At 35.5% G+C, this 23446-nt stretch overlaps 1 protein-coding gene across 1 annotated transcript in view; it reads left to right on the forward strand.

Annotated features, from left to right (window-relative positions):
* Positions 1 to 23446, forward strand: part of ALG13 (ALG13 UDP-N-acetylglucosaminyltransferase subunit) — an 88465-nt gene that overhangs the window by 15549 nt on the left and 49470 nt on the right. Inside the window, 8 exon segments of the mRNA XM_045537670.1 lie at positions 11896 to 12052; positions 12054 to 12098; positions 12101 to 12274; positions 13882 to 13965; positions 16019 to 16069; positions 16817 to 16863; positions 18318 to 18390; positions 22761 to 22842. Of these exon segments, the coding sequence (XP_045393626.1) occupies positions 11896 to 12052; positions 12054 to 12098; positions 12101 to 12274; positions 13882 to 13965; positions 16019 to 16069; positions 16817 to 16863; positions 18318 to 18390; positions 22761 to 22842 (713 nt within the window).

Consider the following 23446-nt stretch of genomic DNA (forward strand, 5'->3'; position numbering starts at 1 on the left):
CTTTTCAGTAGGTTCTATTATAAGTTCTTATATACATATGTTTATCTTTAAAAATCTAGGTCTGTTTATTTCATTTGGTAAAGTAAGATTTATCATTCATTTTGATGTGGGCCAGTCAACCCCACTTTTTGCCAGAATAATAGGCTAAGAGCTATTTTTAATGTCAATCACAGATTTGGCCACCTCAAGGAAGGGCAAGTCTGTTATCTGCTATTAAATCACAGAGTAATTTCTTAGACTTAAAAGAGTGCTTAGAGATCATGTAGCCCATCACCTTCATTTTACAGATGAAACAGACCCAGAGATAATAAAAGACATAACCAAGTTCATAATATTCTTTTCATGATACTGTATTGTCTCTCAGAAACTAACATCTCAGAAGCATTACATCCTTTACATTTACAACTATACCTTATATATCACAGATAATGTATGCTTTAAAAAATAATTCCAGGCATATGTCTCATTTAATTGGTTGAAATGTGAAGGAGTGTTATCTTAGAATTAAAACCATTAGCATTCGGCCGGGCGCGGTGGCTCACGCCTGTAATCATAGCCCTCTGGGAGGCTGAGGCGGGTGGATCTCTCGAGGTCAGGAGTTCGAGACCAGCCTGAGCAAGAGCGAGACCCCGTCTCTACTAAAAATAGAAAGAAATTATCTGGCCAACTAAAAATATATATAGCAAAAAATTAGCCGGGCATGGTGGCACATGCCTGTAGTCCCAGCTACTTGGGAGGCTGAGGCAGTAGGATCGCTTAAGCCCAGGAGTTTGAGGTTGCTGTGAGCGAGGCTGACGCCACGGCACTCACTCTAGCCCGGGCAACAAAGTGAGACTCTGTCTCAAAAAAAAAAAAAAAAAAAAAAAAAAAAAAAAAAAAGCCATTAGCATTCATATGTTGTACTACAGTTTCCCTGTTTGATCAGTGAAAGAAGAAATAATTTTAGCAATTAAAACCATAAATCACATTTTCTAGCTAAATTTCAATATAAAAAGTAATTGTAAAGTTAAAGCACATTTCATGATAGGTCAAATATGTTAATTATTTTAAGTTATTTTAATTTTCTTTAATTTGTTTTAATCTGTTTCCAAAAGTACAATGCCTAAAAAGTCTTTAAGACAATCATTTTTCTTTCCATTATTTTCAGATGTCAAAGGAAAGAACCCTGTTATGTGTGGGGAAACCTGATGGGGGGCCATATTCGAAATTTGGCTTGATTTCCAGTAGAATTTAGGAGAATTGTTCTTCTTACCTTTTTAAAAAATTTTTTGACCAAGGAACAATTACTTATTGAATCGCTTTGTCAGGTAGCAGCTAACAGTAATCGATATTTAATCACTTATGGGCTAAACACTGAACATGCAGTATCTTATAGTTATTCCAACAACCTTAGGTTTAGATCACAGAGAAATTTCTAGAGCAGCATTTCTCAAACTTTGAAATGTTAATAGGTGATACGTGGAAGAAAAACATGTTTGGGAAAAGGCAGGTCAAAAATGTTAAACAGTTACTCTGGGCATTCCTTAGAGCCTTTAATGCTGCTAATGGGCACTGTGAATCTCAAAGATAGGATTATAGTGTGCAGTTTTCCTGAAATTTTGGCCTTGAACTTCTCTTTTTAGGAACTTGTAGAGACCAATTAGTCTAGAGCAGTGGCTCTCAAAGTGTGTTTTCCGGACCAGCAGCATCAACATCACCTGAGAACTTGTTAAAATGCAGATTCTAGATATCCATTTCAGACCTGCTGAATCAGAATCTTTGGGCTAGAGGCAATTTCTTTTAACAAACCCTCCACTTGAGAACCACTGCTGCAGAGGTTTGGAGTAGTTTGCTATGGAAAAATAGCCAATTGGGATTTTAAGTGCAGTAGATATTTCAAAGGATGGTATTAAACACTTTGAAGTGACTTACTATATGCAAGATAATGTCTAGCATTGCCCCACAGGTCTTTTAAAAAAAATCCTATTGTATTTGGGGAATGGAACCTATGCTTTACCACTTCTGAGCCTTTGTTCATATCTTTTCTGCTTTGGTATGTGATTCTTCTTTATAATAATTGTGCAAATATCTGGAGACTATAGTTTTAGTTCTAGGAGTATTACTGATTCTATATGAAAATTTGGGCAAGTCTTGTAATTATTTGAAATATATTTCTTCATCTGTAATAAGAGGTCCTTTGTAGCTGTAAAATTTTATTTTTGCAGTGTATGATGCTATTCTGTTTCTTGCTAACAAAAAAATGTTTAAATTTAATTTTTATTTTTTAAAGTAATACATGTAATCATTTAAAATGTTAACTAGTTCTACAAGGCTTATAACAAGAAATAGCGGTACAATGTCCCACTCCTCCCCATCTCTGATCATACTTCTAATATAGGTCACCATATTACTTTATATGTTTTATAAATATATATGTTCAAATTGGTTTTTTGTTTTTAAGATTTGAATACCATCTATAGGCTTCCTATATGGAAGAGGAGACTTTTAAAAAATATTTTAAATTTATAAATCATAATCATATATACATTTGTAGGGTACAATGTGGTGTTTTGCTGTGTATACAATGTGGAATGATTACATCAAGCTAATTAACATTTCTATCACCTCACTTATCTTTTTTTTACGGTGAGATATTTGAAATTCTCTTAGTTATTTTGAGATAATATAATAAATTATTATTATTATTTTTTTTTTTTTTTGAGACAGAGTCTCACTTCGTTGCCTGGGCTAGAGTGAGTGCCGTGGCATCAGCCTAGCTCACAGCAACCTCAAACTCCTGGGCTTAAGCAATCCTACTGCCTCAGCTTCCCAAGTAGCTGGGACTACAGGCATGTGCCACCATGCCCTGCTAATTTTTTCTATATATATTTTTAGTTGTCCAGATAATTTATTTCTATTTTTAGTAGAGACGGGGTCTTGCTCAGGTTGGTCTCGAACTGCTGACCTCGAGTGATCCATCTGCCTCGGCCTCCCAGAGGGCTAGGATTACAGGCGTGAGCCACGGCGCCCGGCCAATATAATAAATTATTAACTATAGTCACCCTGCAATAGATATCAAAACTTATGCCTTCTGTCTATCTGAAGCTTTGTACCTTTTGATCAACAACTCATTCCCTTCTCTCCCACTCACTCAGCTTCTGATAACCATCATTCTACTCTCTACTTCTATGACTTTAGCTTATTTAGATTCCATGTGTAAATCATGCCCTATTTGTCTTTCTGTGCCTGGCTTATTTCACTTAGCATAACTAGGTTCATCTGTGTTGTGCAAATGATGTTCTTTTTTAAGGCTGAATAGTATTCCATCGTGTGTATATACCACATTTTCTTTATTCATCTGTTGATGGACAATTAGATTAATTCCATATCTTGGCTGTTGTGAATAATGCTGCAGTGAACGTGGGAGTGCAGATATCCTCTTGACATACTGATTTCATTTCGTTTAGATGTATACCCAGAAGTGAGATTGCTGGATCATCTGGTAGTTCTATTTGTAGTTTTTTTGAGGAACTTCCATACTGTTTTCCATAATGGCTGCACTAATTTACTTTCCCACCTACAATGTATGGGCATTCCTTTATCAGTGCATCCTTGCCAACACTTCATCTTTTTGATAAAATCCATTCTAACAGGTGTGAGGTAATAATCTCATTGTGGTTTTAATTTGCATTTCTTTAATTATTAGTGATGCTGAGCATTTTTTCATGGACCTGTTTGCTTCTTGTATGAGTTCTTTTGACAAATGTCTCTTTAGTTCCTTTGCCCATTTTTTAATTGGGTTATTTGTTTTCTTGCTATTGCGTTGTTTGATTTCTTTACAGCTTATTTGGTGGGGTTTTTCTTGCTACTGAATTATTTTATTTCCTTATATATTTTGGATATTAAACCCCTTATCAGATGTATGGTTTGCAAATATTTTCTCCTGTGGGTTTTCTCTTCACTTTGTTAATCATATTCTTTACTGTGTAGAAGCTTTTTAGTTTGATGGCATACAATGTTTATTTTTGCCTGTGCTTTCAGGGTTTTATCAAAAAAGCATTGCCCAGAGCAATGTGGAGCTTTTTCCCTATGTTTTCTTGCAGTAGTTTTGTGGCCTCAAGTTTTATATATAAAGTCTTCAATCCATTTTGAATTGATTTTTCTGTGTGGTGTGAAATAGGATCTAATTTCATTCTTCTACATGTGGATAGCCAGTTTTCCCAACACCGTTTTTTAAGAGAGACTGTTTTTCCCCCTATTGTGTGTTCTTGGTACCTTGTCCAAAGTCAATTGATCATAAATGTGTGGGCTTATTTCTGGGCTTTCTATCCTGTTCCATCATTTGGTATGTCTGTTTTTATGCCAGTACCATCCTGTTTTGACTGTACTTTATAATATGTTTTGAAATCAGGGAATGAGATGATGCCAGCTTTGTTTTTTTTGCTCAAGATTTTTTTTGTGTATTTTATGGTCTTTTGTGGTTCTATATGAATTTAAGGATTTTTAAAATTTCTATGAAAAATGTATTGGAATTTTGATAGAGATTGCATTGAATCTATGGATCACTTTGGGTAGTATACACATTTTCACAATATTCTTTTAATCCATGAACACAGGATATCTTTCCATTTGTGTTTTCTTCAGTTTCATTCATCAGTGTTTTATAGTTTTCAGTATATAGGTCTTTCACTTCCTTGATTAAATTTACACCTAAATGTTTTATTTTGTTTTTTGTTGCTTTTGCAAATGGGATTGTTTTCTTAATTTCCTTTTTGGATAATAGAAACACTACTGATTTTTTTGTATGTTGATTTTTGTATAGTGCAACTTTATTGAGTTTATCAGTTCTAACAGTTTTTTGGTGGAATCTTTAGGGTTTTCTATATATAAGATTATATTGTCAGCAAATAGGGACAATTTCACCTCTTTTCTATTAGGATGCCTTTTATTTCTTTTTCTTGCCTAATTGCTCTGGCTAGGACTTCCAGTAGTATGTTGAATAGAAATGGTGAGAGTGGTCATCCTTGTCTTGTTCCTGATTTCAGGGAAAAAGCTTTCAACTTTTCACTCTTAAGAATGATCTTAGCTTTGGGTTTGTCATGTGTGGCCTTTATTGTACCCATTTCCTTTATACCTAATCTGTTGCGAGTTTTTATCATGAAGAGGTGTTGAATTTTGTCAAATGTTTTTTCTGCATGTATTGAAATAATCATGATTTTTATCCCTCATTCTGTTAGTGTGGTGTATCATATTTATTGATTCCTATATGTTGAACCATCCTTGCATCCTAGGGATAAATTCTACTGGATCATGGTGAATGATTCTTTTAATTTGTTGTTGAATTTAGTTTGCTATGATTTTGTTGAGGATTTTTACATTTATGTTCATCAAGGATATTGGCCTGTAATTTTCTTTAATTTTAGTGTCCTTGTCTGGTATCAAGGTAATGCTGGCCTTGTAAAATGAGTTTGAGCATATTCCCTCCTCTTCAATTTTATGGAAGAGTTTAAGAAGGATTCATATTAGTTCTTCCTTAATTAAATATTCGGTAGAATTCAGCAGTGAAGCCATCAGATCCTGGGCTTTTCTTTGATGGAAGGCTTTTTATTACTGATTCAATCTCCTTACACGTTATTGGTCTGTTCAGGTTTTCTGTTTCTTTATGATTTAGTCTTGGTAGGTTGTATGTGTCAAGGAATGTACTCATTTCTTCTAGGTTATCCAATTTGTTGGCATATAATTGTTCGTAGTAGTTTCTTATGATTTTTTTGTATTTCTGTAGTATCTGTTGTAATGTCTCCTCTTTCATGTCTGATTTTATTTGAGTTTTCTCTTTTTTGTTAGTCTAGCTAAAGGTTCGTCGGTTTTGCCTCTATTTCATTTTTTTTTTTTTTTTTTTGAGACAGAATCTCACTCTGTTGCCCAGGCTAGAGTGCCGTAGCATCAGCCTAGCTCACAGCAACCTCAAACTCCTGGGCTCGAGCAATCCTTCTGCCTCAGCCTCCCAAGTAGCTGGGACTACAGGCATGCACCACCATGCCCGGCTAATTTTTTCTATATATATATTTTTTTAGCTGTCCACATAATTTCTTTCTATTTTTAGTAGAGAACAGGGTCTTGTTCTTGCTCAGGCTTGTCTCGAACTCCTGAGCTCAAACAATCCGCCCGCCTCGGCCTCCCAGAGTGCTAGGATTACAGGCATGAGCCACCATGCCTGGCCTATTTCATTTATTTATGCTCTGATCTTTATTTCCTTCCTTCTGCTTTGGGCTTAGTTCTTCTTTTTCTGGTTCTTTGAGGTATAATGTTAGATTATTTGAGATCTTTTTTCTTTTTTGATATAGGCAGTTATCACTGTAAATTTCCCTTTTAGGATTGATTGTTTTTGCTGCATCCTGTGAATTTTGCTATGTTGTGTTTCCATTTTTGTTTGTCTTAAGGTATTTTTTATTTCCTTTTTGATTTTTTTCTATGACACATTGGCTTGTTTAGGAGCATGTTGTTTAATTTCCACATATTTGTGTATTTTCCAAGATTCCTTCTTTTATTGACTTCTAGTTTCATGCCATTGTGATCTAAAAAGATATGATTTCCATTCTCTTAAATTCCTTAAGACTTGTTGTTTGGCCTAACATATGATTTATTCTGGGGAATATTCCATGTGTGCTTATGAAGATCATGTATTCTGTTGCTGTTGGATGGAATGTTTTATATGTGTCTGTTAGGTCCATTTGGTGTAAAATATAATTTAATGATGTTTTGTTACTCCCAAAGAGGAGACTTTAGCTGCTTCTTCCCTCTCTTTTTCATCTTTCTTCCCATCCTCCTAATTTAATCAGTTTTTGTGAGATTCATTTTCAGTGTTGACATTATTATTATTAGGTACAGTTTTTTGTTAACATCTGAGCCATGTAGTGTTCATTGATTTTATTTCCTTTTCTGTAAAACTTTGTTTTCTCTCATTTCGTTTATTTTTTCATTTTCCTAGTTTTTTTTTTTTTTTTTAAGACAGAGTGTCGCTTTGTTGCCCTGGCTACAGTGAGCGCCGTGGCGTCAGCGCAGCTCGCAGCAACCTCAAACTCCTGGGCTTAAGCTGATCCTACTGCCTCAGCCTCCTGAGTAGCTGGGACTACAGGCATGCGCCACCATGCCCGGCTAATTTTTTCTATATATATTTTAGTTGGCCAGATAATTTCTTTCTGTTTTTAGTAGAGACGGGGTCTCGCTCTTGCTCAGGCTGGTCTTGAACTCCTGACTTCGAGCAATCCACCCGCCTCGGCCTCCCAGAGTGCTAGGATTACAGACATGAGCCACCGCGCCTGGCCCATTTTCCTAGTTTTGATGGAAACATCCTTACACTCTCCAGCAGAAGTGGTACATCTCCCCTTAGTGTAGTTGAACACATCAAAGTTATCTATGACTTTAATTTACCTATGTATTATTTTAGATGTCCATGCTGGAGTTCTCTGTTCTCCTTTTATCTGAGCTATTCATTCTCTATCTAGTCCTATTGAGTATGTCTTCTTTGGATTTTCCCTTCATCCTTATCCTGGAAATTTTCTTTGCTTTTCTCTTGTGTTGAATTTCCTATTTCCAGGACTGTTTGGCTCTCCACTTTTTTTTTTTTTTTTGGTGTAATTTCTTTAGTTTGGTTTCAAATATATTCGAGTAGCTTTCTGAGGAAAGGTGGTAAAGTTTTTGAATCTTTCCTTTCTGAAAACACCTTATTTTACTCTCAGCTTCATATAGAAATTAAGGTTGGAATAATTTTCCCTCTAATCTAGAACTTCATTGTTTTCTTAATTTTACTTTTTCTTTTGAGAAGTTTATCGCTATTCTTATTTGTGAGTTTTTGTATATGACCTGTCTTTCCTCTCTGAAAGCCTTAAGATCTTCTCTTTATCCCTTGGCTTCAGAAACTTTATTATTATGTGCAGTGCCAATAATCTTTTTTGTTTTTATTATCATGGCTACTTCAGGGACCCTTTCAGTCTCAATATGGATACTTGTACCCTGCTTCACGAGTACCTTGGGTATTTGATTTTATATGAAACTGATAAACTATTTTTTAGAGTGGCTGTACTATATTACATTCCCACTAGCTACATATGAAAGTTCTAGTCGCTCCACATCCTTGATAATACTTGGTATTGTCAGTTCTTAAAAAAATTACTTTAATTATTCTAAGATGTATGGAGTAGTATTCCATTAAATATATACAAATGGCCAATAAGCACATGAAAAAATGTTCCGCATAATTAACTACTTGGGAAATGCAAATCGAAACCACAGTGAGATGCTACTTCACACTCACCAGGATGGCTATAATCAACCAATGGACAATAACAAGCGTTGGTAAGCATATAGAGAAATTGGAACCATCATACACTACTGGTAAGAATGTAAAATTGTGCAGCTGCTATGGAAAAGTTTGACAGTTTCTTAAAAGGTTAAACATATTTACCATATGATCCAGCAGTTCTAATCCTAGATATATAGCTAAGAGAATTGAAAACATATGTCTAAACAAAAACTTATACATGAATATTTATAGCAGTATTCATAATAGCCAAAAATGGAAACCCACATTTCTATCAACTGATGAATGGATAAATAAATTGTAGTTTAACTATACAATGGATTGAAATAAGTACTGATACATGCTACAATGTGGGTAAACCTTGAAAACCTTATCCTAAGTGAAAAAAACCAGTCACACAGGACCACATATTTTATGATTCCATTTATTTGAAACGTCCAGAATAGGCAAATCTGTAGATTCAGAAACTAGATTAGTGGTTGCCTGGGGTTGGTGAAGGTAGGGGATTTAGAGGTTGACAGTTAATGGATACAGGGTTTCATTTTGGGTAATGAGAATGCTCTGAAGTTGATTGTGGTGATGGATGCACAACTCTAAAGATACAAAAAACCATTGAATTTTATACTTTAAGTGAGTTAAGTGTATGGTATGCGACATAGCTCAAAGCTGTTAAATTACCTAGTTTTAAGAGTACAATTCAATAGTTTTTAGTTAATATATATAATTCTTCAAACATCACCACAAAATAGTTTTAGAAGATTTTTGTCATTCCAAAAGGATTCTTTGTGCTTATTTGTAGACAGTGCCTATTCCCACTCTAGCCCCAGGCTACCACTAATCTGCCTGTGTCTCTGTAGATTTGCCATTTTGCATAAATGGAATCATATCTTTTGGAATCATACACCTTTTGCATCTGGCTTCTTTTACGTAGGACTGGTTTCTCCACATCCTTTTTTTTTTTTTTTTTTTTTTTTGAGACAGAGTCTCACTCTGTCACCTAGGCTAGATTGCCGTGGCTTCTGCCTAGCTCACAGCAACCTAAAACTCCTGGGCTTAAGCGATCCTTCTGCCTCAGCCTCCCGAGTAGCTGGGACTACAGGCATGCGCAATCATGCCCGGCTAATTTTTTCTCTCTATATATTTTTTAGCTGTTCAAATCATTTCTTTCAATTTTTAGTGGAGACGGGGGTCTCACTCTTGCTCAGACTGGTCTCAAACTCCTGACCTCGAGCGATCTTCCTGCCTTGGCCTTCCAGAGTGCTAGGATTACAGGCGTGAGCCACTGCGCCTGGCCTCCACATCCTTTTTAACACTTGTTATTGTCTATATTATTTATTATAGCTATCCTAGAAGGCGTGTAGTGATATCTCATTGTGGTTCTAATTTGCATTTTCCTAATGACTGATTTTGAACATCTTTTTATGTGCTTATTAGCCATTCCTATGTATTCGGTGAAATGTGTATTCAAATTTTTTGCCCATTTTAAAAATTGGATTGTTGTTTTCTTATCACTGACTTTTGAGAGCAGTTTATATATTTTGGTACAAAGGTTTTTGGTTAGATATGTGATATAAAAATATTTTCTCCCACCCTGTGGCTTGTATCTTCATTCTCCTACCAATGATATTTGTAGAACAAAAATTTCTAGTTTTGATGAAGTCAAACAATTTTTAAATTTTATGATATATGTAATAACTCTTTGCCTAACTCAAGGTCTTGAAGATTTTCTCCTATGTTTTCTTTAAAAGTTTTGAAGTTTTATTTTACATTTAGATGTGTAATTCATTTTGAGTTAATTATCATACAAAGTGTGAGGTATAGGTTGAAGATCTTTTTTTTGCCATATGGATAATCAATTGTTCTGTCACCATTTGATGAAAATGCTATCTTTGCTCTATTGAACTGCTCTTGTACATGTCAGAAATCAATTGACCATATTTGTGTGGGTCTACTTCTGTGTGCTTCCCTGTGTGTTACTTTCCTTTTTTTTCCATATCCTTTTGTCTTCCTGTCCCTATTTTTTGTGCTTGTTTCCAGTTTTCTCCTATTACTTTTCTGATTCTCTCTCCCCCTCCCAATTTTCCATTTCCCTATTCCCTTCCACAAAATGAAGTATATAGATCATATTAAGTTTTATATACCTTATTTTTTGCTTAAAAAGCAATAGATATGAAGAATTTATATTTTTCTTTATAAGTAAAATATGCCAAAAATGAATTAAAATTTTAATTATAACCCTTAATTTTTTTCAGTGAATCAGTGGGCTTAAAGAAAGATGGTGATCCGTTTTCCCAAACAGTATGTTTCAAAATTTTTGCACCAGGCATCACTTCCCTAGTGTTACAGTTTCTTTTAAAAAAGAAATTGGTTAATGTATTGCAAATTGGCATGCTAAGGAAGGTCAAGATTTATTCATTTTTCTACCATGTTAACTATTGTTTCATTCCTAAATTATAAAATTGATTATTGATACTTTTCTTATGGGGGCAGTCATGATTACTACTGGATCCACAAATAAAAAAAATTAATTGAAAGAAACTTAATGTTGCAACTTCTCTAGAGCCAGCTTTTGGCCTATTTATTTTTTTAACACTTAAAAAAAGTAAGGAATTGGATTTTGGCATTTAAATAAGACACTTGATAGGGGAATCAAGTAATACAAGTAACTGGTCCTGTCTTTGACCCTTAATACTTTACTTTGTTTTTTTCAGAATCCAGAACAATTTTTCTAGAAAGGTACCCTAATAATACATTGAAACATGTCAGTCATGTCCAATGCCTCTATACTGTGCCGCACCATTTTATATGTAGCCTATTAGAAAGTCTGTGGATAAGATACTCTTTTCATGCTGCTGCCATTTAAATTTTTATTGTTTCTGTTCTTTTTTTTACAGTATTGTTTCCATTTTTAAAGAAACACTTTCTTTTGCATTTTCCCTTTTTATTAGTGCTATACAATATTTTGGAGACATTAGTCCAAATTGTATCAGGGTTTCCTGGCATAGCTAATAGATTTAGTTTCTGTGATCCTAGCAGAGAGTTATTATCTAGAATTAAATGAGATGATTACTTCAACCCCATGTCTGAAATATCCAGGTAATTGCTTTAACATTTTCCTTGAACTGTGACCTCTGCCCCTATAGATCAAGGGAGGTCTCTCTCCCTTATTTGTTTTTTAAAAAGATATTCTTAATGCAAAAGCTTACTAGTTAATTATGTTCAGATTCCCACTCTGGTTATAAGTAAAAATACATTGTGTATTAATATAATGTATTTTTAATAAAAAATAACTGTATTTTCTAAAACAAAAATAAAAAAGATTTTAAAGCAATGTAATGTGGACCAGGCTGCATCCTACACACCTGAGCCTTATTGTAGTCCCTTCGCAGCCTCGTGCAGCAGGTGCCCAGAGTTAAGCTGCAAGCTTGGTTTCCTTCTGGTCCCAAAGCTCAGCTGCCTATGCATACTTTCTTCAACCTTGGGCCAACTGGGTTAATCCTACTCTTCCCCAGCCAGGTAGCACCTTTTCCCTCCCTTGCCTCCTCAAGTCATGTCCCTATTCCTAGGAGCATCGGCTCTTCCTCTTCTTTTCACAGGGTCCCGACTTGTCCTGGGCAAGCCAGCCAGCCCACTGCTTCTGCTCCTGGGAAGTGCCAAGATTCTGCTGCGCTGACTCCAGCTGCCTTCTTATGCCTAGACTTTGGGCTGCTTTCCGGATACCTGCGTAAACAAGTCCTTGTCCCTGCTACCCATTCCTGCCTGCATCCTGCTTTTTCCTTCTTGCTACACTTCTGTTCCTTTCTCCCTCCCACCCCAACCCTCACCCTGCACATAATGCATAAAGGATGGAAAAAGTACTCCGCCCTGAAGTCTCTGAATGAGGCATCAATGGATGAATATTTAGGCAGCTTAGGGCTGTTTCGAAAGCTGACTGCCAAGGATGCCTCTTGCCTCTTTCGGGCTATTTCGGAGCAGGTAAAAGGAAAACAAATATGTCTCCTATTATACTGAGTTTTCAGAGTTTGAGACGTGGTATGGACCTGTAGCTAGACTTGTAGCTCACCAGAAGAAGCGAAATTCTCTTTTCTGTTTTCTTTTCTTTTTTTTTTTTTTTTGAGACAGAGTCTCGCTCTGTTGCCCGGGCTAGAGTGAGTACCATGGCGTCAGCCTAGCTCACAGCAACCTCAAACTCCTGGGTTTAAGCGATCCTACTGCCTCAGCCTCCCGAGTAGCTGGGACTACAGGCATGCGCCACCATGCCCGGCTAAGTTTTTCTATATATATTTAGTTGGCCAGATAATTTCTTTCTATTTTTAGTAAAGATGGGGTCTCACTCTTGCTCAGGCCGCTCTTTTCTGTTTTCTAATGAAAGCATCCAGGCCCATTAGGTCTGGAAAGAGGTTGTCTGCTCCCTATTACCTTGGTGCATGTTTTTGCTGATTAGTCTAATATCTTGCTGTACCTTTGCTAACATTTCTGTTTTGTTTTTTTTTTTTTTTTTGAGACAGAGTCTCGCTCTGTTGCCCGGGCTAGAGTGAGTGCCATGGCGTCAGCCTAGCTCACAGCAACCTCAAACTCCTGGGCTTAAGCGATCCTCCTGCCTCAGCCTCCCGAGTAGCTGGGACTACAGGCATGCGCCACCATGCCCGGCTAAGTTTTTCTATATATATTTTTAGTTGGCCAGATAATTTCTTTCTATTTTTAGTAGAGACGGGGTCTCACTCTTGCTCAGGCCACTCTTTTCTGTTTTCTAATGAAAACATCCAGGCCTATTAGGTCTGGAAAGAGGTTGTCTGCTCCCTATTACCTTGGTGCATGTTTTTGCTGATTAGTCTAATATATTGCTGTACCTTTGCTAACTTTTCTGGGTTTTTTTTGTTTTTTTTTTTTTTTGAGACAGAGTCTCGCTGTGTTGCCTGGGCTAGAGTGAGTGCCGTGGCGCCAGCCTAGCTCACAGCAACCTTAAACTCCTGGGCTTAAGCGATTCTCCTGCCTCAGCCTCCCCAGTAGCTGGGACCACAGGCGTGCGCCACCATGCCCAGCTAATTTTTTCTATATATATATTTTAGTTGGCCAGATAATTTCTTTCTGTTTTTAGTAGAGATGGGGTCTTGCTCTTGCTGAGGCTGGTCTCGAACTCCTGACCTCGAGCAATCCACCCGCCTCGGCCTCCCAGAGTGCTAGGATTACAGGCGTGAGCCACCGCGCCCGGCCAACTTTTCTGTTTTTTAAATGCCAGTTTGTGATGTAGGGAGCAATAAGAAAATGGGGTTAAAGTCAACTTTGAAATGCATCTTGATCTTTTGTAAGCACCCTGTGCTGCTTGTAAATTTTACAGGCCTAAGAAATTTACTGGCTGTACACATAAAGAGTAGAAAAACGGGGGTGGTTATGACAGAATCATTCCTTCCCAGTCTCACTAAAGATGATAAACAAATTTTAGTAAGGTAAGGACTTAATTTCCCAATTTCGTACATATTTTCTGAATAAGGGAGGCTTAAGTGTCCAGTACATAGTCTTGATTTAGAAGCTTCTATTTTAAATGACTACTGACAGCGAGCTGGTATTTCTCTTCTTTTTAGTTGTTTTGCAGCCAGGTTCATCATTTGGAAATCAGGAAGGCCTGTGTCTCATATATGAGGGAAAATCAACAAACTTTTGAGTCTGTAAGTAAAATACATACCCGGGGGAGAATTGTCAGTAGAGTATGTAGCAGGTGGGAAAAGAATTTTTAGGACCTACATATGAAAATTATATCATGTATTCTCCCGAATAGCAAATATTTAATTCCTAGCTGGCTTCCTTCCCACTAGCTAGCATGCTTCTGGACCTTCTCCCAGAATTATGTTGTTTTGTACTCTAATTAAAAATTAAGAAAAAAACAGTTAATTTGTATCCTTCTCACTACTTCCTCACCCCTACACCAAAAACCCCAAACCGTAAAAAGTTACATTTGTTTTGTATTATGCATACACTGTTCTTGAAAAATTAATAATAGTTCATGGAAGGTTTGGCTGTTAATATTTTAAAATGCATATTTAAAAATACATACAAATGAGAACTCAATTTTCTTGCTTAATGCTGTGCAAGTAATCTTCAGCCAATTTGAGGAATCTTGTAAAACTTAATTGTAAGGAAAGAAATTAGTCTAAATATCTAGTCTTTTCATGTGACAAATAGTGGTAATTGGAGCTCTGCCACTAATGACTGAATTTAGGTAAAACAACTTTTAGAGGATATCTTTGTACATGTTCAAGTATTTGAATTCTTGTTAACAATACTCGAGGTTTTATCAAGGTTTGATTCCAAATGTGCCGTTTAATGTGTCTATTTTTTTTAACACTTCTAGCTTTTCTAATACTATTTTCTTCTGTTTATTATGGATATTTGCCTGCTGTTCTAGGTTTACTCTTAATTTTCTCAACAGGTTTTAGTGAATTATAAAACTATGTGAAGGCTTCTTGACTTGAAAGCCTGTTACCTTGAAGTTGATTATGGGCTTCTCCACACCTGGGGAAAGCATTATTAGTGACATTACTTCAAATGCAAGACCATGGTGTAAAGCAGTGCATCTCAAGTATTTTGTGCATACAAATCACCTGGGGATCTTGTTAAAGTAGAGATTCTGATTCAGTAGGTCTGAGCCGGGGCCTGAGATTTGTACATGTCTAAAAAATTTCCAAGCGATACTTGCTGTTGGTTTGTGGACTACATTTTGAGTAACAGAGATGTGTGTAAAATTTTAAAACAACATGGGTGAATCTCAAAATATACTGAGTGATAGAAGCCAGACATCCCCCACCCCGCAAAGTTTATACTGTACGGTTTCCTTTATATAAAACTCTAGAAAAAATACAAACCAATCTATAGTGACAGAAAGCAGATCAGTGGTTGTGTATCAGTTATAGAGGGGCACAAGGAAGATTATGGGGGTGATGGAGATACTTACTAAAACTGTGGTGATGATTTCATGGGTGCATACGTAAGTCAAAACTTATTTGTACTATTTAAATTGTGCAGTTTAAGTCATTTATACTTCAAACTTGTAAAAACTGAGGAAAAATTTAAAAATTGATTTTTTTTAACATCTAGTGATATATATGCATGGAACTAGAAATAAATCTATTCTGAGTTTAATGTCATTTTTATTGAGGTATATTTTATTTTTTATTATTTTTTTTACATACAGTAAAATCCACCATTTTAAGTTTAGCATTTTTAGTTTTGGCAATGATATACAATTACACAAATTATACAAACTATCACAATTAAGACATAGAACATTTCCATCACCCCCAAAAGTTCCCATGCCCTGGGCTCTTTTGAAACTATTGAAATTCTCTTTAGATTTCCTCAATTTAACTTTGTAGATTCATGTCTCCTGTCAAATTTGAAATTCTTATAATTACTGGGCTGCTTGATTTATAAAAATTATCAAGTTAAGTTGGCATTTCAAAAGAAACTGGAAGGCATATCATTTCAGGAAATGCACTGGTTTGTGGATAAGCCAGGACCAATTTCTAAGATTTATACTCTAGCTTTTCTCCACTCATAACTTTTATGTATGTGCAAATCTTCTTGAGGTGCTGTGCAAGGTATAGCTTAATATCATAATTGTTGAGCTGAACAAAAGCCCATTGGAGGATAATATTGCAGAATATAACCAGATTTCAGTAATGCTATGTATTTGGTTAAGTCAAGTTTGTTTTATTTTTGAAGTATGTGGAGGGATCTTTTGAGAAATACCTGGAACGGTTGGGAGATCCCAAGGTAAGATCAAATATGGGCTTTAGTCTTTTCAGAGTTATTTGGAATAGTAACCTAAATATTCATTTGGCTGTATGACTTTAGCTAGATTCAAAATATTTTCTTTGGTAGCTAGCTGTGTTGAATCAAATAGATCTTGCAAAAGTTTAGAGGCTGGCGATTGACCTATTTTGTGTTGAATATTGAAAATTGTGTATTAATAATGCCATCATCCATAGACTAGCAAAATAGTACACAGTGCCTGGAAACAGGACAAGCGTAAGCCTTTTCACTTTAATGGGGGAAGAGGGTGGTAATGGATGTTAGTTAAGAGATCACTATTTTGTTTTATTAAATAATTCCCCTGTAGTTATCCTCCTTTTATGTGGAAGTAAAATCTGTAAACACATACTTTATTTAGAAATAATTTTATATGGTAAAATTACATAGTTCTAGACTTAAGGCATATTTACTAAATACCCTGCTACCTTTTTATTCTTACACTAGTTCCATTTTTATTGTGTTTTTTAAATCTTTCTTATTAGCTGTCCTTATTACTTAATGGTTAAGAAGGGCTTTGGGTCCATTTTTTTCAGGATAAGTTTATTTTTATGAGTAACTATTGCAATATGCCAAGCATCAAAACAAGTTATAGTGTGTTCTACTACAAATTCTTCATTTAAAACAATGCTAAGCAGCTTTAAAAAATTGTTGAACTTCTACCTCCTAGCTACAAAACTCTTTTAAAAACTGTGCATTATTTATGTTTAGGAAAGTGCTGGCCAACTGGAAATAAGAGCTCTTTCTCTAATTTATAAGTAAGTTTTATCCCCTTTTCTTTGAGAGAGAGTGTGCATGCCTGTGTGTATAGGTTTCTAAAAGTCCCTTTAGGATTGGGAAAATTTGAGATCTGATATATTAATATGTACGATAAAGAGGTCTAAGCAAACTGAGTTTGGTATAGTTTTTGGGTTGGGAACCTATTGCAGATGCTCTCCTTTTAGCATTTGTGTCTGTTTGGGCAATTAAAAGACTTTAGGAACTGCTGATATTCTTGTAGGAGGTCAGAGTATTTATCTTAGAATTCTTGGGTATGTAACTTTTGCCTCTTTTGTATGCATTCTTAGTCTGGCAGTTGCTCCCAATATAGTAGAAATTGGTTTGGGGAGGGGCAAAGAAATCTCAGATATTCCAGTGGTTTATGGTCCTTCAAATGGTTACAGTACATAAACAGATATATAGTACATCTGTGGAATTGAAATTTCATAGAGAAATTAAGAAAAATCTAAAGAGGCTTATTGGAGGGTGATAATAGGGGGAATATTCAAGAAGCACTGCTCTACTGCTTTGGACATTCTTTAAAACTGGTCTTTAAATCTGTAAAAGTGGAATTTATGAAAGTTGTAGGAATTTAAAAAATGCATAGGTTAGAGGCTAGTAGAAATTTTGTTCATTTGAGGAGTCTGATCTGTATAAGACTCCCTCACAATTCTTAGGATGGTGAGATGGTATATATACCTTGGTAGAATCAGAACCCTCTTGTTATGGGGACTTGTTGAAGTCAGTATTTCACCATTCACTCATTTCTTATTAAATCCAGCAAGAAGTGTAGAAGAGGCATTGGGCAGGTGGCTAATCAGTTGTTACTTTTAAATCAGGAGTTGGATTTTATATTGGCCTGTTTCCTGTCTTTGTATGGCCTTCAAGCTAAGAATGATTTTTATAGTATTTTAAATGGTTAAAAAGTCAAAAGAAAGTTTCATGGCATGTGAAAATTATATAAAATTTAAATTTCAGTGTCTATAAATAAAGCTTTATTGGAACACAATCATGTTCATTCACTTATGCATTATTTATGGCTGCTTTCATGCTATAAAAGCAAAGTTGAATAAACCATGTGGCCTGCAAAAACAGAAATGCTTATTATCTGGCCTTTTGCCAAAAAAGATTTGCCAACTGGTGCTTAGATGGGGAGAGCTACCAAAGATCACAAACATACATACAATTGTTAATTTGTGGTTTTTACCCCTTCTACTCCCAAATTGAGAAACATTTTAAACAATCCCTAGGACTTTAGGAGTGGTTAGCTATCTACCTTGAGTTAACATCATTTAGCCTCTTTGGATTATTTTAAAGCCAAACATTAAGCCTAATGTTTGTATTATTTTATATTAATAAGGTAGACAGTTTAAAAGCACAAATACTTGTTCCTGAAACTATCTCTTATACCACATTATTTCTTCCCACCCACCTTTGTTTTCTACCCATGTAGTCGGGATTTCATTCTTTATCGCTCTCCTGGAAAACCTCCAACTTATGTCACAGATAATGGCTATGAAGACAAGGTAAGAAGATAAGTGAATGTTGACTTAAAGAAGTTGAATGATGCTGCTGACCTACCAGGACATTAAGAAATAATTTTTTAGCCTAATTAATGAGAAAGTAAGCACGGTGTACATGACAAGGCGTTCTGTCTTTTCCTCTGTAGTCATCCTCAGTGTTAGCTACCTCTCTAAACTCATCTGATCTTGTCACTCCCGTAATTGAAAAAAATCACCCAAAACTCTAATTAGGCTCTCAGTGACTAGAGGATAAGGTTCAAACTTTGAAGCTAGTCATTCAGTGTCCTATAGGGGTACCAAACCAGCTTCATTTTCTTCTATCCTTAGAATACTATGCTTCCTGTTAGTCTGGCTTTCATATCATACTGTTCCTTTGTACCTGAAATGTCAGTTCCTCTGAAACTTTCCCAACTGTTCTGGAGTTATTTCCTCCCATGATGTTCCCGTAGCAGCTCCCAAGTAATTATAGTATTTGTCACATTGTATTTGTTTACATGTCTTTTTCTCTCATTAGTCTGAAATGTTCTTGATGGCAGGGCAATGTTCTACTACCTCATAAAGTACATGGAAAGTGTAGGAGATTGATGGTTGAGAATACTTAGCAGATAAATTGTTTTTCAGCATGTAGCTTTTCTTCCAAAAAGTTTAAGAAAAGCCTTTTATCCTGATTATTTAATTAGTGCATATAGGCTACACAGTATTTAAATTTTATAAGTCTTATTTCACATCATGGAGCACAATTCAGGCAACATTTTTAATGATGTTAAGACAAGACTATACACTGGGAAAACTGTTAGGATGCTCATTACAGTAATCCAAGAAGAAGACCTGAGATAGAAGTGGCATTAGAAATAGAGAAGATTGAGTAGGAGATAACTTAGAGAAGATAAATATAAATTGGGGCACATTAATTATTTTGCCAAATGGCCACAATCTAATTTGTTCAGCAAACATTAAGCCCATATTAGTATAACAAGCACTTTTCTGGGCTTTGATACCAAGATGAATACAACAAAATCTTTGCTCTCCAAAGTCTTAAGAAGCTATGAAGACAGACATGCAAATAATTATAGCAAAGTGATAAATTTTATAATTAAAGTATGTACAAAGAGCATAAAAGAAAAATCCCTTCTTTCTGCTTGAGGGGTTTCAGAAAGCTTTATACTGGTAGTGATATTTAAGTGGAGTATCAAAAAACTGGGTCCATCAAGTATGAAGAGCAGTCAATTCATAGGAAACACTATATGCAAAGGAATGAAAGCAAGAGACCCTTTGAGACTTGAGTAGTTGGATGTGGGGAGGGTGATGCTGAAAAGATAGGTTAGAGTGACATAATGAGAGGTGGAGTAGGCCATGCCAAAGAATTTGTCTTTTCATTGTACAGAATAATCAGTTGAAGCTTTTTTTCCCAGCATTTTGTTACGAAGATGTTCAAACATACAGAAAAGTTAAAGGAATTTTATTGTGAGCATCCATGTAGCTACCCAGCACCTGGAGTTTGCTGTTAACATTTTACTATTTTATCACATATCCATTTCTATATCCATTCATCAATCCATCTTTTTTGATGTATTTCAAAGTAAATTTCAGACATCAGTCCACTTGACCCTCAATACCACTTGAAAGTTTTTAGGTGAAGGTGTGACATAATCAGAATTGTTTGAGGAAGAGCAGTGTTAGCTTTTGTATTTTAGCAGTTGTACACAGCATTACCTGAAATGAGATTTGGACATTAAGATCTTTACCTTTAGTTCAGTTTTATTTCCCCCCAACATTTTGTTCTGAAAATTTTCATACAGAGAAAAGTTGAAAGACTCATATAGTGAACATTCGTATGCACACCACTTAGTTTCTACAGTTATACAGTTCCATCTTTAAATAAGTCTTGTACATCTTACAGAGATATTGAGCTGATCAAGAGGAAACATTACCCATTGGGAATTATAAGAATATAAAAATGTCAGACTTTTTGAGTGTGTATAACCAGCAAATATGTTTAAGGCTCATTCATACAGGTAGACAGAGCTAATACTTAATCATCAACTAGGTATTTGCATGCCCAGAATAGTGCATATATAGGTCTGACTTGGGAATTTATAAAGTGAGTGTGTTTGTCCATATTGAAATTTAAGTATGGAAAAGCTAGGTGCTTTTGTTGTGTGGTGTTTTGATTTGCCTAAAACTTTGTTGCTTTATCTTAGTTTAAAAGGTTCCTAAGATTTACATTTGAATTGTTTGGCTTTTCAAAAATGACTTTATTAAAGGTAGTGAACATTATTAATGAGGCTTCTAGAATACATTTTAGAGCAAACTTTCAAAGAAATGCCTAATGTTCACCTTTGGTACCTTCCACCTTCTACATTGACTTAATTTTGCATTCTACATATTATCTATGTTATCTTCAATTTCCTAAATGTATTCAGTGTTAAAGTGAATGTTACTGAAAGCTAGCCATCTTCACTTGGCTCACTTGCTCTGTCTAGAAAGAAGTACGTACTTATATTAAAAATAAAACTTAGATTTGAAAATGTAGAGTAAAAAGTAAAGTCCCCATTCAAGCTCTTCGATCGCATGTGCTTGAAGGTAAACAACTATTAAGTATTGGTGAGTATCCTTCTGTATCATTCTCTTTGCATTTGTGGGTTTTTTTATGTAGATGGGCTCTACATTCTGTTACTTGTTCTTTTTTTTTTTTTTTTAGATATCTATCCTTAACAGTAATACAGATCTACCCTGTTTTTCACTAGTTTGCTGTCATTACATCCCACCTGCCCACTCCCAAACAGATTACCTACGAGTGTGAATGAGAGAATTACTATTTTATGTTGGGATACCACCAGGAACATAAAAGCCATCATGCCTTGTTTTGCCTCTTCCAATCAAAATGGAATTTTTTGCCACTTTATTAGAGAAATTGTAGAGTCACCTGCTTTTTTTCTACAAGAACTGCTTGCTTATTCATTAGTTTTGGTTAGGAGGGTTCTTTTACTCCTTATACAATGGCCTCTGGTTATTAATAGTTGTTAGTTGGAGTTCTCAATTCCTGTAGCCCAAAGTACAAAGGGCTTCTCTGCTCACTGTTCTTATGAGTTAATAAACTGTTCTTAAATGCAAATACCCCTTGTGATGGGAGAAACTTATTCATAACTTAAACTTTACTATGAGTTGCTTTAGCTTGACACTTGATCTCAATACTTTGAAATGTGATATTACTGAGATGAAATTGTGATTTCAAAAAAGCCTAGGATCAAATAATAGACCTGGGATCAGAGAACTTGATTATTAGGAGAAGTTAGCCTAGAGTAGTGTAGGGAGGTAGAAAAAAAAGAGTTCTTAGGATATTAATTTTTTCTGCCAAGTATGCTTGGCAACATCCTTCCGTAGAACACAGAATTGTCTTCAGGTTGCTGATACCAAAGACAGCTTCAAAATGAAACAGCCTTAATCAGTAAGAATTATATCTCTTATACAAGACAAATTTTGTTTTAAGAGATGAGGTCTTGCTGTGGTGCCCAGGCTGGAGTGCAGTGGCTGTTCACAGGTGCAATCGTAGCACACTACAGCCTCAAACCCCTGGGCTCAAGAGATCTTCCTGCCTCAGCCTCCTGAGTAGCTTGTGACTACAGGTGTGTGCCACTGTGTCTGGCTAAGACAGATATTTTTGAACCAAAAATCAGATTTTGGAGCAGTTAGGTAAACAAATTTCATCTCATGGAGTGTTTTTGCTGAAAAAATTTGGTTAGCAAGCATGACCTTTGAATTGTTTTGGGGAAAAAACCAAACTAGAGATGGAAAGAATCTGTTGAGAAGTTAGCCCCTCATTTTTGTAGACATCTCAGTGCCTTAATTCATTAAGGAAGTCTCTCTAGCAGTATTGCTGCCGTATACTGTATTGCTATTCTGTACAATGGGTAACCTTTTGAATAAATTGAGTAAAGTCCCTCTCCTTTTCTGGTCTGAATTTGGAATATTTGGGTATTTGACCTAATTTCTTCAGTCATTCTTAGAAGTTAAGCTGAGTTTCTCGACATCTATTAGGCTTTCTGTTATGTTCAGTAACTCGATTTGTAAAAGTTCCTGTTTTTTGCAAATTTGTAAATCAGGACTTGTTTCGTATATTAAAGGAATGTGATTGAGGCAAACAGTGTAACCTTAGTAGTGATTTTAATCTTGACTTTTAAAAGTCACTGCTAAAGAAAATCTATGAGATACAGCTTGCATTTCCTTATATTTAGATTTAAAAAATAACTTTAAAAATGATACATTTAATTTCTAAATTGCTGACTACTAACAATTTCAAGTTAATTGTCAACATAATTTCATGGTTGTAAGACATGTAATATTCACTTAATTGTTCTGTGTTTTTTTTTTAGATTCTACTGTGCTATTCAAGCAATGGTCATTATGATTCTGTGTACTCAAAGCAATTTCAGTCAAGTGCAGCTGTTTGTCAGGGTATGTGAAGGCTTTATAAATTTTCAGGTGTAATTTCAGATGATATATTGCTTGTCTTTTTTATTACAGAATATTACGGGGGTATAAACGTTTTGCTTATATGAATTGCTTTTGTACAGTGTCAGTCAGTTATAAGTGTGTCTATCACCCATATAGTGTGCATTGTACCTGTTAGGTGTGAATTTACCCATGCCCTCCTCCCCCTTCCCATCTGCTTGATTTCCATTGAATTTTACTACCATATGTGCACATGAGTGTTGATCTCTAAGTTTCAATTTAGTAATGAATACATGTGGTTTTTGTTCTTCCATTCTTGTGATACTTCACTTGAAAGGATGATTTCCAGTTCCATCCAGGTTGTTACAAAAGGTATTAGTTCACTATTTTTTTATGGCTGAGTAGTATTCCGTGGTATACATGTACCACATTTTATTGATCCACTCATGTATTGATGGGCACTTGGGTTGTTTCCACATCTTTGCGATAGTGAACTGTACTGCTATAAACATTCTATAAACATTCGAGTGCAGATGTCTTTTTTTATAGAATGTCTTTTGTTCCTTTGGGTAAATACCCAGTAGTGGGATTGCTAGATCAAATCGTA

The sequence above is a fragment of the Lemur catta genome, chromosome X, assembly GCF_020740605.2.
Source record: "Lemur catta isolate mLemCat1 chromosome X, mLemCat1.pri, whole genome shotgun sequence".
Taxonomy (NCBI): domain Eukaryota; kingdom Metazoa; phylum Chordata; class Mammalia; order Primates; family Lemuridae; genus Lemur; species Lemur catta.